The sequence below is a fragment of the Ixodes scapularis genome, unplaced genomic scaffold, assembly GCF_016920785.2.
Source record: "Ixodes scapularis isolate PalLabHiFi unplaced genomic scaffold, ASM1692078v2 PGA_scaffold7__128_contigs__length_106722199, whole genome shotgun sequence".
In the NCBI taxonomy this organism is placed as follows: Eukaryota; Metazoa; Arthropoda; class Arachnida; order Ixodida; family Ixodidae; genus Ixodes; species Ixodes scapularis.
Window position 1 is genome coordinate 74,788,564 of NW_024609882.1, and position 15,648 is coordinate 74,804,211.

Sequence of the window (15,648 nt, forward strand, 5' to 3'; positions counted from 1 at the left end):
CTTATCGGTACCAAACCGCCAGCCACCGCGGAAGCCAGCGGTTACAAGAAACATACTAATTAGCCAAATAATTAACTACCGCATTTGGGGGTTTTACGTTTCATACAAATGAAGGACATCTGGCACGCCCCAGCCGAAGACTGAGGATTAATATCGACCACCTGGGGATCTTTTGACGCGCATCCGAAAGCTCGGTTAAACGGCGCCTTTTCCGCAACCGCGTCAGATTGTGGGCACTTCGGCCGGGATCCTGATCCGCCCCCTGGTGATCCGTAAGCGGGAACTTTGCCTCAGAGCCACCGAGGCGGCCACCGTTTTTATTAGCGGAAAATTGAAGTCACATAACGTATGCACACATTCAGTTTTCTTGCTATATTTAGAAGTGAAATTCACTTCACATGAGCCCGCGTCACGTGACCTTCACGTTTAATATAGATTTTTTTTTAGGCTGAACAGATTTGTTAAAATGTAAAACAAAAAAGTAAGACCTAGCTACGCTTATGCGGTTTGTGCCGGTGAGTTGTACGGCCAGGGCGACATGGTATAGGGGGATTATCGTAACGATCAGTCGGCTAGTTAAGCAAAATCTGCTAATTAACTCTACAGTTGCTAAAATAGGCATCACGTACCAATCAGAAATTCGTTGATCGCCATCGTAAAGTACTAAATCATAAATTCTGAGAAAGGCTTTGTTCGCGTGAAAATTGCAGTAGTGCGCTAGAGTTATTACTCGTGCAACAGGTACAAAGCTACCGGTGCGACAGCCCATCCCCGTAATTTTTCCGCACGAGTAGTAGTTTTAGACCACTACTACTCCTACCACGCGCTCAAAGTATTTATAAACAGTACCGATTCAGTGGTTTTCGATGAAGCTCAGCTATTTTCTAATTGAAACCATATGTATACTTTCACTAATTAGGAAGTTAATTTACAAATCGTAATTAATTAGCTGACTGATCGCTACTATGATCCCCATATACTAAGTCACCCTGGCCGTAAAACTCGCCTGCATAGACCGTATAGCTGGACTATCAAGGATTTTTTTAAACAAATCCGTTAAACGTAACAAAAGCACCCTCTATATATAGTATATCGATGCCAAGTCAAATATAATATAAAATGATGTAAATAGTCATCTAAACAAAATAAAATAAAATTTTAACCTGAATCGTATGCACGTATGACTTAGGGTAAAGGTCGCTACCCAATTTTAATTGTACCTTTTTTAGATGGTTAGACAAAAGAAAAAACCTACACGTTAAATTTGAGTACGGTTAATGCACCAATGCTAAAGGTTTTATTCTATCCTGTTCATTGGCTTATTAATATATATTTTGTTTTACGACCGAACACCACTCAGAAACAACCTGTAGATGTCAATGACCGGCCTTTTGGAGATAGAACAAGTACACGTCGATCTTTTTTCGACGATATCGTAATTTATTTCTGTTCAAACATTAGATTTAATATTGCTTGGCTTGCAGTATCCTGTAAATCAAACTAAAATAAAAACTTTGACATTGTTGAAAAAATGCAATACTCAAAAAAAAAAAAAAGAAACAGGCGAAGAAATTTGTAACGTCACCACCACCAAAATATGAGACAGACCTGCAACTCACAGCAAATAGATACAATCCATGGGCAGCGTTTTTGCCCCCGTGAACCATAGGAATGAAGACGTGGTGACCAGTTCGTGTTCTCCCCTTCCCGCAAACTGAAAATATGGTATACTTTATCTCTAATGCCTTTCTCACATTTAGGCCGCACATTTTCCGGTCACAATTTATTTTTAAGACACGCGCCAAAAGCTTTTTTCAGTGCTTAATATTAAAAAAAGAACGGTGAATTCCTGCGATGTGCTTCGTACAAACGCTACAAGTGGTCATCACCGGTAAAAACAGCAAGATGAAAACTAAAAGTTTAAGATTAATAGGTACGGGTTTCCAGAAAAACAGTCCTAGCAGCAGAAAAATCTTTCTCCAGCTGCCACTCTCTTTCTACACTCCACAGCAAGTAATTTTTTTTTAAATAGACAGACAACAGAAATTATTTACTCAACGAATCGCCCTGCGATTTACTACACAGGAGCAAGAAGGAAATGAAAGGTTAGTGAAAGAAATGAAAGGACGAAGTTACATCGTTCAAAAGAAACAAAAACAAAAACCTGACCTGGGCAGTGTAGGGACCCCACTTCGCAGACGATGCACGCGTAGTGAGTAGCGCTGCCGAAAGATGGCGCACGCCGCGTCGACGGAACGGCGGCCGATTCGCATATGGTGCCTGGAACGCGTCTCCGACTGGCGTGTTTATCAAGTTAAAAAGAAAATTGGTTCGTCGATGTACAGCTTGGCTGTGTTCCAAAATTTACTCGATCCGACTCCGGAGTAAAGGTTTCGTACCTTGGCGTTTCAAAACTTACTCGCGCTTACTCGATGACGTCAGAACTTGCGTTCCAGAAGCCGGTTGTTCACTCCGGAGTGATTACTGACGTTACACTCCTCGATCCGGGGGGTAACCCGGGATCAAATCCAGTAAATACGTCACGTGATCTGTTCGTCGTCTGCTTTCTGCGCCGACAGCCGTCAAAGCTCGTCGGCTCCGTTGGCTTTGGTGGCAGGCGTTCGAATTAACAAGGAATGAGGTGCAGCCATTCATGTGTGGTTACTGCAATTTGCTGTTTACAACGCAGGAATTGATTGCAACGCATCCAGACCGTGTACGTTACCTCAGGGAGGTATACTTGTTGTTATTATTAGAGTGCGAGCGTAAACAGGAGATTCTCCGTATCCTCGTCCTCGGCGTTGGAGGGAACTTCGTATTCTTACGTTAAGAGATGAAAATGTTCGAACGCAGTAGAGATTGAGGAAGTTTTTCGGGTTTTTCTTTCTCCCAAGAGCGTGTGTAATTAAAGGGTAACGCTTGTAAAGCAGTGAAGGCATCGAAGATTTTATGTATACAATCAGTCAACAACCCCGCCACATCTCCCTCCTTAATAAACTGTCTATAGCGGTTTCGAGGTGTTCTCCGTGATTTTATAATCCTATTCGCGGCAAGGCGATCGTAAGTTACATATCCCTGTTGAGAAAGCCCCATGCGCTCTACCGCGACGCCGTGTGGAAGCAATATCCGCAAAACGTAATCGGTGCTAATTACGATGAGTTGAGGCTGTTCATGGCACCTGGACTGCACTTACAGCGATCGCGCAGATTAATCAACACAAAAATGTTGATGTCAAACTGAAACGAATAAGTAATTTTTATCTCAATATACAGCTCAAAAGGAAAGTGAGCAAAAGGAGCTGGTGAAGCCATCTCAGAAAACACCGCGACGTCACTGTCAAAGAAAAACTTGGAAGCGGTTAACATTATCGTCTCTTTGAGTGGTCTCTCCATGATCAAAAGAGGTCGTCTGCTATTTTCCGACTTCGCTGCTATGTTTTCTTGCCGTAGCCCAAGACAAAGCCAATCCGCGTAGTATCCAGGTGATTATCCTGGCCGTTCCAAAATCTACTCGCGGATCGTTTACCTGCGATGTCACGTGGTATTACCCGCTGACGTAGGAGACATGTTCCTCGAGTAAGATTTCGAGCATAGCACTTCTGACGTCATAGAAGTGGCATGCTGTCACTGGTCGCGATCCTAGCGGCGTGACAGCAGTGGGGGTGGATGTGGCAGATATCTGTTCCGCTGCAGGTCGCTCTCCAGTGTTGCAGTCCACGGAAGCTTCGGCAGCCAGAAGTTGGGAAGCCGTGACGACAGGGACACTCGCGTTTGCTACTGACTCTCGCCACCATTTTTACTACAGACCGCCCGTATCGCAACATCCGACAGTGTGACATTCCAGCTTCTTTGACATCATTTTCTGCCACTTCAGAACCACTTTTAATGTATGGACGAGACAGTACGCCAAACACATCAGCCGGAGAAGCATTCCAGGCACTACCTTTCGGGTTATGCTAGCAGGCGATTCTGCTAAAAAACCCGAATAACCTGAAACTCTCTCGATGTAACGTACGCCCTCTGTTGGCAGCATGTCTGACTACGCGAGCATCGTCTACGAAGTGGCGGCGAAGATTGCCCAAAACCGGTTTCTGTTGTTTTGTTTTGTAATTTTGGAACGATATGTTTTTTTGTTTTTTTTTTCACTGTAAACGTGCGCTACCTGTTTGCACTTCTGTAGAGATTTGCAGCACGATACGTTCAGAAGCCGATTTTTGAGGGCCGTCCAAGGGCCTTAGAAGCAACGTTAGTTTATATGCTGCAGAACCACAAAAACGAACGACAGTTTTTGGAAATTTAAATTTCCAGAAAATTGTAGTTTTTGCTTTTAGTGTGTTTAGTACCTTTGACACCGATGATTACTTAATGGTGTTTTTTAACGGGAATTGATTTTGTATTTTTGAATGCAACGTTTGTTTTATCGCTTTTTTGTATTCATTGTGTATTTTTGAGACCGACGAATGAGGATCGGTGGTTTTGTATTGGGACCGGAAAGTTTTCAGCCTGCGTATAATCTATATATATATTGAATTAGTGGTTAATGGCTCGCATGCGACGCCATCGCACACTGCTGGTGGTCCATTCCTTGTTCTTGCCAGGGAAAACAAGCTCGGTAACGGGAAAGTTACCGTATTTTCCCGGTGTCTACTCTATTGTCCTGATCACTTTTGAAAGCATTTATTTGGGTTTTAAATGTGCACCAACTATCCCAGGAACGTACATAAGTGATGAAAGCCGGGTTCATTCATTTGCGTTCGAATGCGTTACGATCGACACGACCAGCTTTTTCGCGCTTCCAACCTCCATCCTTCCTAGCGAGCTGCATGTCGTAAGCACTCAAACGATGCTAAAAAACAGGTTGTGTCGGTCGCGGTCGCAAGTGTGTGAATCAGCCTTTATTTTTTCTTTACAAATCATTAATCCTTATGACATTTCCAGGTGGATGGCTCATTCGGGAATATTTATTTTAAGCCAAAAAAACTTAATAAGAAGGATTTAGAGGTTGAGGGGGTCTTGATTGGCCTACGTACATATGCCGTTCTCGTAGACGAGATCGGAGACCTTGACTGCGCGGGCCACGGCGTCAACCTTGATTGGCTCCGCCTGGGGAGTCTCGTTCCGAGGGCAGCAGGCGTAGGGTATTTGATTCTGGATGTTGCAGAGCGGCGGGTACTTGCCCTGGCTCACTTGCTCCTCGAGTGGCTTGCAGTCAAAGATCGGCATGCAAGTGCCCGGCTGCCCTGTCTGCGTCTGGCACGGACCTGAGTTTCAACGAGACGTCGCTTCAGAGCTTGTGAACCGGCGGTAGGATGGCTATAGGGAACCTGCCCCTTGCGCTGAAGCTTTCAGCTAACTGTGGCGCCCTCGTTTCGGGAAGTACAGCCTGAGCTGACTTAGCACAGATGGGCTTCGCAGAACAACCTTGACACTGAGATTTCTTTGTTTTCAGTATTGAAAGTTTCGAAAATCTTTAAAAAAAAAGATGGACCGATATTTTTAAACCCACCGGGTTTATTTGCCTCGTGTATTATTAGTTGCAAGATATTATTATGGTGTATCGTAAAATGTTAATAGAACTATACATTTGGTTTGTAGGACTGAAAATAAAGCTTGAAAACTTGCATTTGAGCGTTTTGAATGCGTCCTCGCATTAGAAATTTTTAGGCCAATCTTAAATAACATGGAAGCATAAAAAATAACGCAAATATATAGTATATTTATATGGTATATAGATGATTATCATATCATGCAACTAATGAAGATTGAGGAAGTAGAATTAGCTTTTTTGTGAAAATCAATCCTGAAATTGCCATGTTTGCGAAACATTCGCTTGTAAAATTGTATTTAGTATATCTTCAATGTACATATAATGATGAATATAACGCAATATAAAGACCACAGACTGAGCTTTCTCGTGAAGTCACGGTCCCCAAAATGTCTTAAATAGGTCCGACGAGAGAACTTGCCGCATTTTGCCAGAAATCACATGTTTTTTTTGTTTTTTTTTTACATTTTTTTAAACTATTTTGCATTACAATATTGGTTTAATTAATTCAACTTAATTAATTTGATTGTGTCATGGAAAAGTCGTAACGCAGTGTTTCGGGATGTGACAAAATAGCGAGTGGACAAACTTGCGATCGGCGACCGGTGGGAGTAAAGTTAGTTTCCTCCCTGACCACTTCGATGGGCACCAACTTGAAAGCAGAAAACTCGACAAGTTTTCCACTTGATTACTATTTTTTTTTAACAATGGTCCCAAATTTATAATTTTTACTCAAAACTACGAATTTTACCCCAAAACGGTGCCTAAATCAATATAAAAGCACAGATTTTTTTTTTTTTTTTTTCATTTTGATACCGACACAGGACGCATGCGCAAATGTGCGGAGAAGTATCGAGTATGGTTATCGGAACCAGCTACTCAAACTCCCTAAGAAACCTTTTGCATCTATGACCGGTACGAAGACGATTGCCCATCGACGAGCGCAAATCCCGTCCTCGCTCCGATCACAAAAAATGTAATTTCGCTCGCCGAAACAGGACGAAGAGGTGTCAAACATGACTTAACTGGACCGTCTTTGTGTTTTATAGGTACAACGTGTAAAGTGTTTGATGATGGCCAAAAAATGTTAATAAAAAAAAAAAACTCCGAATCGCACATTTGCAAAATATGATGGTTGCTGTGAGGCCGCCAATCGCCGGCGTTACCGGATTTTCAGGATTGCAATTCTGCATTTAACTGTATTTTGGTTTACCAAGTTCAAGCTTGATTGTTGCATAAGTAAAGGTGTCTCAAGAGGGTGAAGAAGCGCGACCCTACCACTCTTCAGCAAAAATTGTTGACAAGGGCTTTTAAAAAAAATATCAGGTAGGCTTGCGTTTTTACTAAAGGATTATTATATTTCAAATATATTAATTTTAATGGCTACAAGGAATTATTACGGATCTGTGTTTCTGCGAATGTAAACTGGTGCTTTAAAAAACTGCAATACTGCATGTATAATATTGTCATTCTGCCTGAATTGTTTGCGTAACCATATTTTTGGTAGCGGTGGGTGATTCGCTAAATTTAATTTTTCGAGTAAACTAGTCTCTAGCAAGGGTGAAAATCACTTTTGCGCCCATGAACACGTCACGGTATCCAATTTGATAATAGCGTATGTCATGACATTCGAATTTTTCTGACGTTTTAAATTTAAATGGTTTTGATATTATCTTTACTAACAAGCAAATACACAGCTGACTGTTGCGAAATTTTTTTTTTTTGTAAATCCACCGTGGGTCTCGCAACAAGTATTGTGGAGAAACATGGTTCACGTAAAGTTGGTTTTCATCTCTCGAATCAAAAATATTGCATACCACTAAGATGTTTTCACGCCCTTGTTCACTACCTATTTTGTTATGGCCCCAATGAACCATGATCATTTACTTTATCTTAAGTCAGTAAAGTTGTGGTGCCTATAAGAACCAAGCAACTGTAGCACAAAGCAGACGAAACAACCTTCGCTCAGAGCTTCTCGGGGTTGGCGCTACGTGGCGATTTTCACTGACGTCGCCAATGCTACTTGTATATATCTTTGATCTGACAATAACTCGTCTAAAAAGAAGTAAAAAAGATTAATAAATGAAGTGTCTAAATCAGGAAGGCCCCTGCAAAGTCTAATTTCTTCTAGCTTGTTTATCTAAAAAAAAAAGTTAAAGATGCCGACACGTGCACGGCCTGTTCCTACATTGACAGCGTGATAGTCGGTGCATGGGCGATTTCGTTCCAATATTGTAACCTAGGGGAAGATTTGTTCCAGTACAATGGCTACTGTCAGAAATAGAACGGAAAGGTTTTGATAAAATCTGTCGTGTTTTGACTGCACGTCCATACTCCAAGGTCACCAGACACCTAAGCAGTATCAGGGTTTTTTGTCGCGCTGGAGACAGCAGGACGAAAAGTTTACCCTTTTATAGTCATCCTGCTGGCGACTCTAGCGAGTCGGAGGTGAGCCCGACTTACCCATCACCGGTGGAGCGATTGTTGTTGATGTGGTTGTCGTTGTGGTAGTTGTGGTAGTGGTGGTGGTCGTCGGTGCAGACCGCTGCGGCTGAGGGCAGCATACGATGGGCAGCAGGATCCGAACACCGCAGAAGAGAGGGAACTTAAGCTTGCCCACGTCTTTGAGAGATTGCAGGCACTCGTGGACGGGCATGCAGAGCCCGTCCACCAGTTCGTCCCGGCTTAGGTGCCTTGCGCGGCACGCCTCCCGACGAACTGAGGACATCATGAAACAATGTAATGTCAGAGTGGGATGCAGTTTGCACTCTCAGAAACAAAACGCGAGACAGCGAGAGTCAAGCAAAAGCGCATTAATTGCGAATTCCACGAGTCACTTTAGATTTTTGTTGCATAAAATACCACGGGCGCTATAAACCACAAAACATTTTTCTTTTATGATAAGTCAGGTAGGTGTGTATGCCAATAAAACGTACTAGCAATGTTTTTCTATATTTATGGCATTATCTATTACCAGTTCTGATACTCATCGGACATCAGTAAGAGTTAGAGACCAGGATTCTTGTGGATGCGGGACCGTACAGGTAATTCTCTCTGTTTTTTTTTTTTTTTTTTGCTCGGCTGATATATTTGAATTACTTTTAGAGCGCAGCTCTTAGGCGCCCGTTTCCGGCTTGAGCGGCGTCGGCGTCGCCCTCGGCGTAACCGCGCGTTGCATTATGGGAAGTTTCCCATAATGACGTCACGAAGATTACGCTCGAGAGGGTTACGAGGGCTACCAGGGTTGCGAGGGTTAGTTACCCCCCAAAAGGGTTACCCTCCCGGGAATCATGAGGGCAACCCTTCCGAGGGTCATGAGGGTTATGAGAGTTGCCCTGGCGTCACCCCCCCCCCCCCCCGCCCCCCCCCCCCCCTGAGGTCACGTGACCTCAGGGAGTCACCTATCCCTCAGTAGCCTTCCACCCTTATCCTGCAGAGCTGCGCTCTAATCCGGCGTTACAGGGAGTTGAAAACAGCTTTCATTTTTTTTTATTAGGATGCTTGTTTATCGTGGATATTCGTATAAATAATAAGATACATTTCCCGAACTATTTTGGAAAGATTTCGAACGACTTCATTTGTGTTTCGGCTGGAACGGTTGAATTTCATTTTAAGCACAGTGCAGGTTCTAGATCATGCAATTGCCAGTTTTAGTTCAAAATGAGCTCTTGACAAGTGCCACATTTAGTAGACACACACAGAACGCGTTCTTTCATTGTGTTCCGAAGTCACGAAAACGTTCCTGCTGGCAGTGAAAATTGAAACCTAAACAGTTGATTTACGAGCGTTGCAACGGTCCATGGGTAGGGTTAGGAACGTGGTGCAGGTGGTTATGTTAATAAGTGGGAAAAAGTGTAATTATATGATACGATGACGAAATTCATTAGTATCGCGTTATCGCATGCATTGACTTTGGCATATGAGACTACGGCTACCATATTGTAAAATGCTATGTATCTTTCACATTTTACTTCAGCAGTTGGAACATGAATTCGAAGGGATTCTATGGTATCGAACCTGAGTTCCTCGTGATGGCGACACCAGCTCTCATTTATGTCATGATGAGTACTCAAACAAAAGATTTTGGTCATATGTTGAAATTTATTTGTTGTCAATATTTTATGCTAGAAACCAATAACCTTTCTGATAGGAAGCATGCCTTCCCTTTGATATACTACCATGAACGGATCCACCAACCCGGCTATGTTTATCTCCAGAAGCAAATAAGATGCAACGTAACCTTTCATTCAGATTCATGTTCAAAATCAGGGGGTTGTGGAAGCGAAACACAAAAAGAAAAATCTCAGAAGTCAGATTTGCATCTTCAAAAAATGTTGAGTTTACCTTGTTACCAATGTATTTAGAAGCTCTTTTTTTCCCTCTTGACGATGTTTTTTTTTATTTTTGTCTTTTTTTTACGAACAGACATTATGGAAGATACTTCTTTGTACTCTTCACATAGTTTCTATAAAGGTCCGTTCAAGCAGACATTGGAAAAAAATTGTCAATTTGCGGGGATACTACTTTACCTAAGCTATTGTCACGAACGACAATTGATGAGGCGATAATAACTGAAGAAACAAAACGTATAATGGGGCGGTCTTGTGCCCAAAAATAAAAAGGAAACAGAAGAAAGCAGAGCGTCGTGGGCGTTGATGTCGGCGTGACAGCAGAGTCGAACGCTGAGGCGAAAACTGACTGCAGCTTGCCTCGCGGGGCCTTTTAGATACACGCGTAAGCTTCTGGAACATTCGGCGTAGAAGGTTCGGTGTGGAGAACATTTAACCTCGAATCAGCAAGACGGTTTTCGAATTTAGCAGAACATTACAGCGTCAACAAAAACGCAAAGACGCGGCCAGGAATCGAACCCGGGGCTTCTGCGTGGAATACAAGCGCGATAACCGTTATGCCACGGGCGCGCTTTCCTTTTTTCTTCTTTTTTTTATTGCCGGTTTGGACATGTACAATAGAAAAGGATCACACTGTTAAATTAACTTCATAAAGATCACTTATGCGAGGTCGTAAAATTTAAAATTCTTTCAAGATCTCAAGTACGTCTAGAATTGACACCCAATCAGGCGCACAAAACAAAGTGGCGTATGCAGATTTTAATTTGCAGGTAGATTCTATGAAATACATGCGTACGGGTCGGGCATCAACGTCGGCATGCCTCATTGCCATAATACTTCTCCATATGGCATGGAGGCCGAGGAGCATGACTAGATCGACTGGGATTTCAACTTGTTTCTCCACAGGAAGAAACCTAATGCCGTATGGGGTTTAAGGCAAGTCTTTTTTAACAGTTTGCTGGAGGACGTCCCAAAAAAGGAAAGCGGCCCAGCAGTCGAGAAAACCATGTTCGATAATTTCAGATTTTTTGCAGAAAAAAAAATCAACACCCCACGGTACGTATTTTTTTTTCCCTCAAGCCAAGTTTTTACAAGGAGTGTATTGGTGTGCGGCTGAAAAAAGCAATGTTTTAATAGGAGTGGCAATGGTCATCTTTTTAATTGTAGATAACACATTACGCTCTGGGACTGAATGAAACATGGAACGATATAACGGCTCGGAAAAAACACTTTCAATAAGGTCACGAGTTAAGCGCTTGCGTGTGACCGTCGACAAGTATTGAAGAGAAAAACGCACACACAAAAAACGACACGCTTCTACCACTTCTCGAAAAAAACTGCTGAGTTTCCTCTGCTCGGGTGTACATCAAGAAACAACATAGAAAGGGATTTCATCTGCAAGTGTCATTTGAATTACCGTCCGAAGAAAAGCGCTGGTTTGTTCTCTAAGAAACATAAAACGGGATACGGTCTGCCTAACGAACACGTGAGATAACGACAGATCTCCTTTAGTAACGCGACGAAACAAATTGTCGCGACGCATTCTCTCCCATCTTGATCTCCAGATGAAAACGGCAAAAACACGACAGAATTTCTGAATATTCACTGTAGCACACGACAGCACTTGAGGGACATACGGTAGCTCGCGTAAAAATGGACATATCCCATCCTTTCCATTTGCCAGCTAGCTGCCTCGCGCGTTTTCTGCACTACTGATGACCAGTATATGTTCGGTCTCTTATAATGTTGTAGAGAAACGCCTAAGTACTTTGGAGGTGTCGACGTAAAATGTATTTTTTCAAAAACGTCGGATTTGTGGCCCATGTTCCATGCCATAAGCCGCTGCACTTTTGGCGAATTGACAGCTGAACCCGTAAGCTCGCAGTAGGCCTTCACTTCACAGACTGCTGCTGAGATGCTGTCCTTATCTTTACAAAAAATACCGACATCATCGGTCTGCTTACTTGGTCAGCTGCGCCCGCGGCATCATTCCCCCCGTTAAAAAAGTGCATCGTCCTAATGCAGTACAAAACGAAAGAAAAATCCACAACTAAAGGACAGCAGAATCGCGAGCCACAGTTCACAGTTCATAGTTCACTCGTCGACGACGGTGGAAAGTGCTATCGTTCGAAATACGGCTTCAGCCGGACGACGTGCACAACCTCGGGTCGCGGCTGACGTCTGGTTTATGGTCGCGTTCTGTCGGGAAGAACTTCGTAGTTCAGATCTCCGAGGTGTCGGATGACGTTGTAAGGCCCGAAGTAGCGCTTCAGCAGTTTCTCGCTGAGACCGTGACGACGAATCGGAGTCCACACCCACACTTTGTCTCCGGGCTGGAGGTGGACGGCGCGGCGACGAAGATTGTACCGGCGAGCGTCGACACTCTGTTGATCGTGAATTCGAATGCGGGCTAGTTGGCGTGCTTCTTCGCCTCTCTGACTGACCGTATGAGCATCGTCGCATCCGTCATCCACAGGCTCATGGGGCAGCATCGCGTTCAGCATGGTCGTTACTTTTTTTCCATGCACCAGCTCGAATGGTGTAAACCCGGTTGTTTCTTGAGCTGCGGTGTTGTAGGCGAACGTGATATACGGTATACCACATCCCACTTCTTGTGCTCTACGTCGACGTACATGGAGATCATGTCGGCGACCGTCTTGTTGAGCCGCTCCGTTAGCCCGTTAATCTGCGGATAGTACGCGGTGGTCCGACGATGGCTGGTGTGGCAGCGCCGAAGGATCTCTTGCGTGAGCTGGGCCAAGAACGATGACCCTCGGTCGGTTATATAGACTTCGGGGGCGCCATGTCGAAGAAGAATAGACTCGACGAAAAACTTGGCGACTTCCACCGCTGTTCCCGACGGAAGGGATTTCGTCTCTGTGGTGTTTCGGCCTTCAGGCCGAGAAGAAGAAGAGAGTCAACCGGCCATGACCCAACGAAAGAATATCAAACTTTATCAGACGACACAATTATGTCGTCTGATAACAGCAGCGCCACATATATTCACAAGGTTTACAGACGAGATATAGAAACCGAAACACACGACACCACATATTCCCCCCCTTAAAACTTGCAGTGGGTTAGTAAGCTGTCAGTGGGACTGCAAGGTGCTGTGTACAGTGGCAACTCGTACTCAAAGAAAACACAAGGAAATAAAAAAACAGTGACCGGTCAACAACAAAGGAACATCATGTAACGCAAGTACCCTTCGGCAGTAACTACAAATTCTATATACAAAATCCATGGCAACTCCATTCTCTCTACAAAAACATTATCTCTACAAAAATGGCCAAAACATAAACTATACGAGGAGAACAAACAAACAAAAATAATCTGTAGTTCTCACACATAGTCATCGTAACGTTTTGGAGCTTGTCTTGCTCGTGGTGGTTGAACGCGGTGAGGAGCCGGACCCGGTTGCAGTTCAGGGGGGTCCGGGTCGGGGGCAGCCCGGTAGGCCACAAGAGCAGGAAAAGGCACACCGGCTTGCGGTTCAGGCGTGCCTAGGTCGAGAGCAGCACGGGTGGCCACAGGAGCAGGCAGGGATGCAGCCGCCGCTTGTGATGCCTCAAGAGCAGCTGGTAGCCCATGGTTCCCCGGTGACGGTGACCTCAGTGTGCTAGCGTCTTGCAAGTTCCAGGTCTCCTCTGGACGCAGAGTACGGGGACTCGAAGGGACTTTGGCAAGCTTGGATGCGTTCTAGGTCCTCCCATCATCGAGGCGGAAGGAGGACTGCCCGCGCTGCCCCAGCACTTTGCGTGGACTGCCAAAGGAGGGGTCTCCTTTGAAGGCGACTAAGGGTTTCCTCACCCGGACGAAGTCACCAACTGCGATGTTGGTCTTCTTTGCGGCTCGACGAAAATCTGTCTGCCTCTTGCTGGTCTCTTGCTTGTGCTTCACCCGACGACGCAGCCGACGGAGCTCGGTAGCTGAGTCCTTGAAGAAGGAAGACGACGGGTGCCCGACGACATCCAGGCGTGTTCTCGGCAGCCTTCTATACAGCAATAGAGCCGGGGCGACCCCCGTGGTCGCGTGTGGTGTGCACCGGTAGATGCCGAGGTATTCGATGACTGCTTGGCGGAGTGGTCGATGTTCCAACAAAGCTGTCTGCACGAAGTTCTTGAAAACGCGGTTGAATCTTTCCACAAGTCCATTTGCCTGGGGGTAGTACACGGAACAGTGCGAGAGGCGAATGGCACGTTCCTTCAGGAACTGGTTGAATTCTCGGGAACAAAACTGAGGGCCGTTGTCGCACACAATGTCGTCGGGGTAGCCCACTCGAGAAAATACTGAGAGCAGAAAGATTGTCACTGTGGGCGTCGACACCGCGCTGCAAAACTGTACCTCAGGCCACTTGTAGAAGTAGTCTACGAGAGTGATGGCGAACCTGCAATCGTGCGGCGCTCTTTCCATGGGACCGACGATGTCGACAGCAACCTTCTGCCATGGACGCTCTGGCAGGGGAACAGGTTGCAGCGGAGTTACTGCTGTCTTGGCACTCTTGTCTGCAGCCTGGCAGACTATGCAGTTGTGGATGGCGGCTTCCACTTCCTTGTCCATGCCCGGCCACCAAAACCGCTCTCGTAGTCGCGCCTTGGTGCGCACTATCCCGGGGTGGGCTTCGTGCGCGGTGAAAATGACCTGTGAGGTAAGGAAAGAAGGAACTACGAGCCGTTCCCCACGCAAAAGCAGGTCGTCGACCACAGACAGTTCTTCCCGCACGGCAAAGAATGGCTGAAGAGCATCCGGGATGGACTTGTGGGAAGGCTAAGATGATACCACGTAAGCCTTGACTTGTTCCAGGGTAGCATCTTCACGCAGGGACTGCTGGAACTGTTCCTTGGTGAGGCAGAGTGGCGCAACAAGAGACACGACCTCTTCGCTGAACGAAGCATCCTCATGCGAAACAGACACTGGAAGGCGGGACAATGCATTCGCGACTTGATTCTTCGAACCCTTGCGGTATTGCACAGTGTAGTTGTAGCGCAGAAGACGCTCTGACCAGCGTGCGATGCGAAGGGGCCGTCGTCCTGAGCCTTGAGACGACAGAAGAGAGACCAAGGCCTGGTGGTCCGTACGAACTGTGAAGCGCCGTCCCCATAGATATGTGTGCCAATGCTCGCATGCCCAGACGCACGCGAGTGCTTCTCGTTCACCGACTGAATACTTTCTCTCTGCTGGAGAGAGAGTGCGAGATGCGAAGGCGACTGTGCGTAGCTGGTGCCCATCCATTTGTTGAAGAACGGCGCCAAGGCCGCAGTGAGAAGCATCCGTGGAGACAACCACCGGAAGAGTGGGATCAAACATCTGAAGTACTTTACTGGATGACAACAAGAACTTGACCTTCCGAAAACTGGCGTCGACGGCATCACTCCAGATGAAGGGTTGATTCTTGCGGAGCAGTGCGCGCATTGGTTCCACGACTCCAGCAAGGCAGGGAAGGAACTTGGCGTGGTACTCGACTAGGCCGAGAAACGAACGCAGACCAGCGGCGTCTGTGGGGGCTGAAGTGTTCAGGATACAATCCACTTTCTCTGGCAGCGGTGAGATGCCTTGGGCAGTGACCTTGTGGCCCAAGAAAGACAACTCTTGGACGCAAAAGATGCACTTGTCATTGAGTTTGAGTCCAGCTGCCTTGATGCGGCGGAGAACAGCGGCCAGGTTCGTTAGGTGCTCTTGTTCGGTCTTGCCGAACACAATGATATCGTCAATGTAGAACAGAACGCCGGAGCAATCTTTGAGAATCTGCGACATC

At 45.6% G+C, this 15,648-nt stretch overlaps 1 protein-coding gene across 1 annotated transcript in view; it reads right to left on the minus strand.

Moving 5' to 3' along the window:
- LOC8034239 (clotting factor G beta subunit) overlaps window positions 1-15,648 on the minus strand; it is a 69,436-nt gene that overhangs the window by 27,693 nt on the left and 26,095 nt on the right. Inside the window, exons 2-4 of the mRNA XM_029971409.4 lie at window positions 8,008-8,262; window positions 5,030-5,260; window positions 1,620-1,714 (exon numbers count right to left, since the gene is read on the minus strand). Coding sequence (XP_029827269.3) covers window positions 1,620-1,714; window positions 5,030-5,260; window positions 8,008-8,262 — 581 coding nt within the window. The remainder of the gene's footprint in view (window positions 1-1,619; window positions 1,715-5,029; window positions 5,261-8,007; window positions 8,263-15,648) is intronic.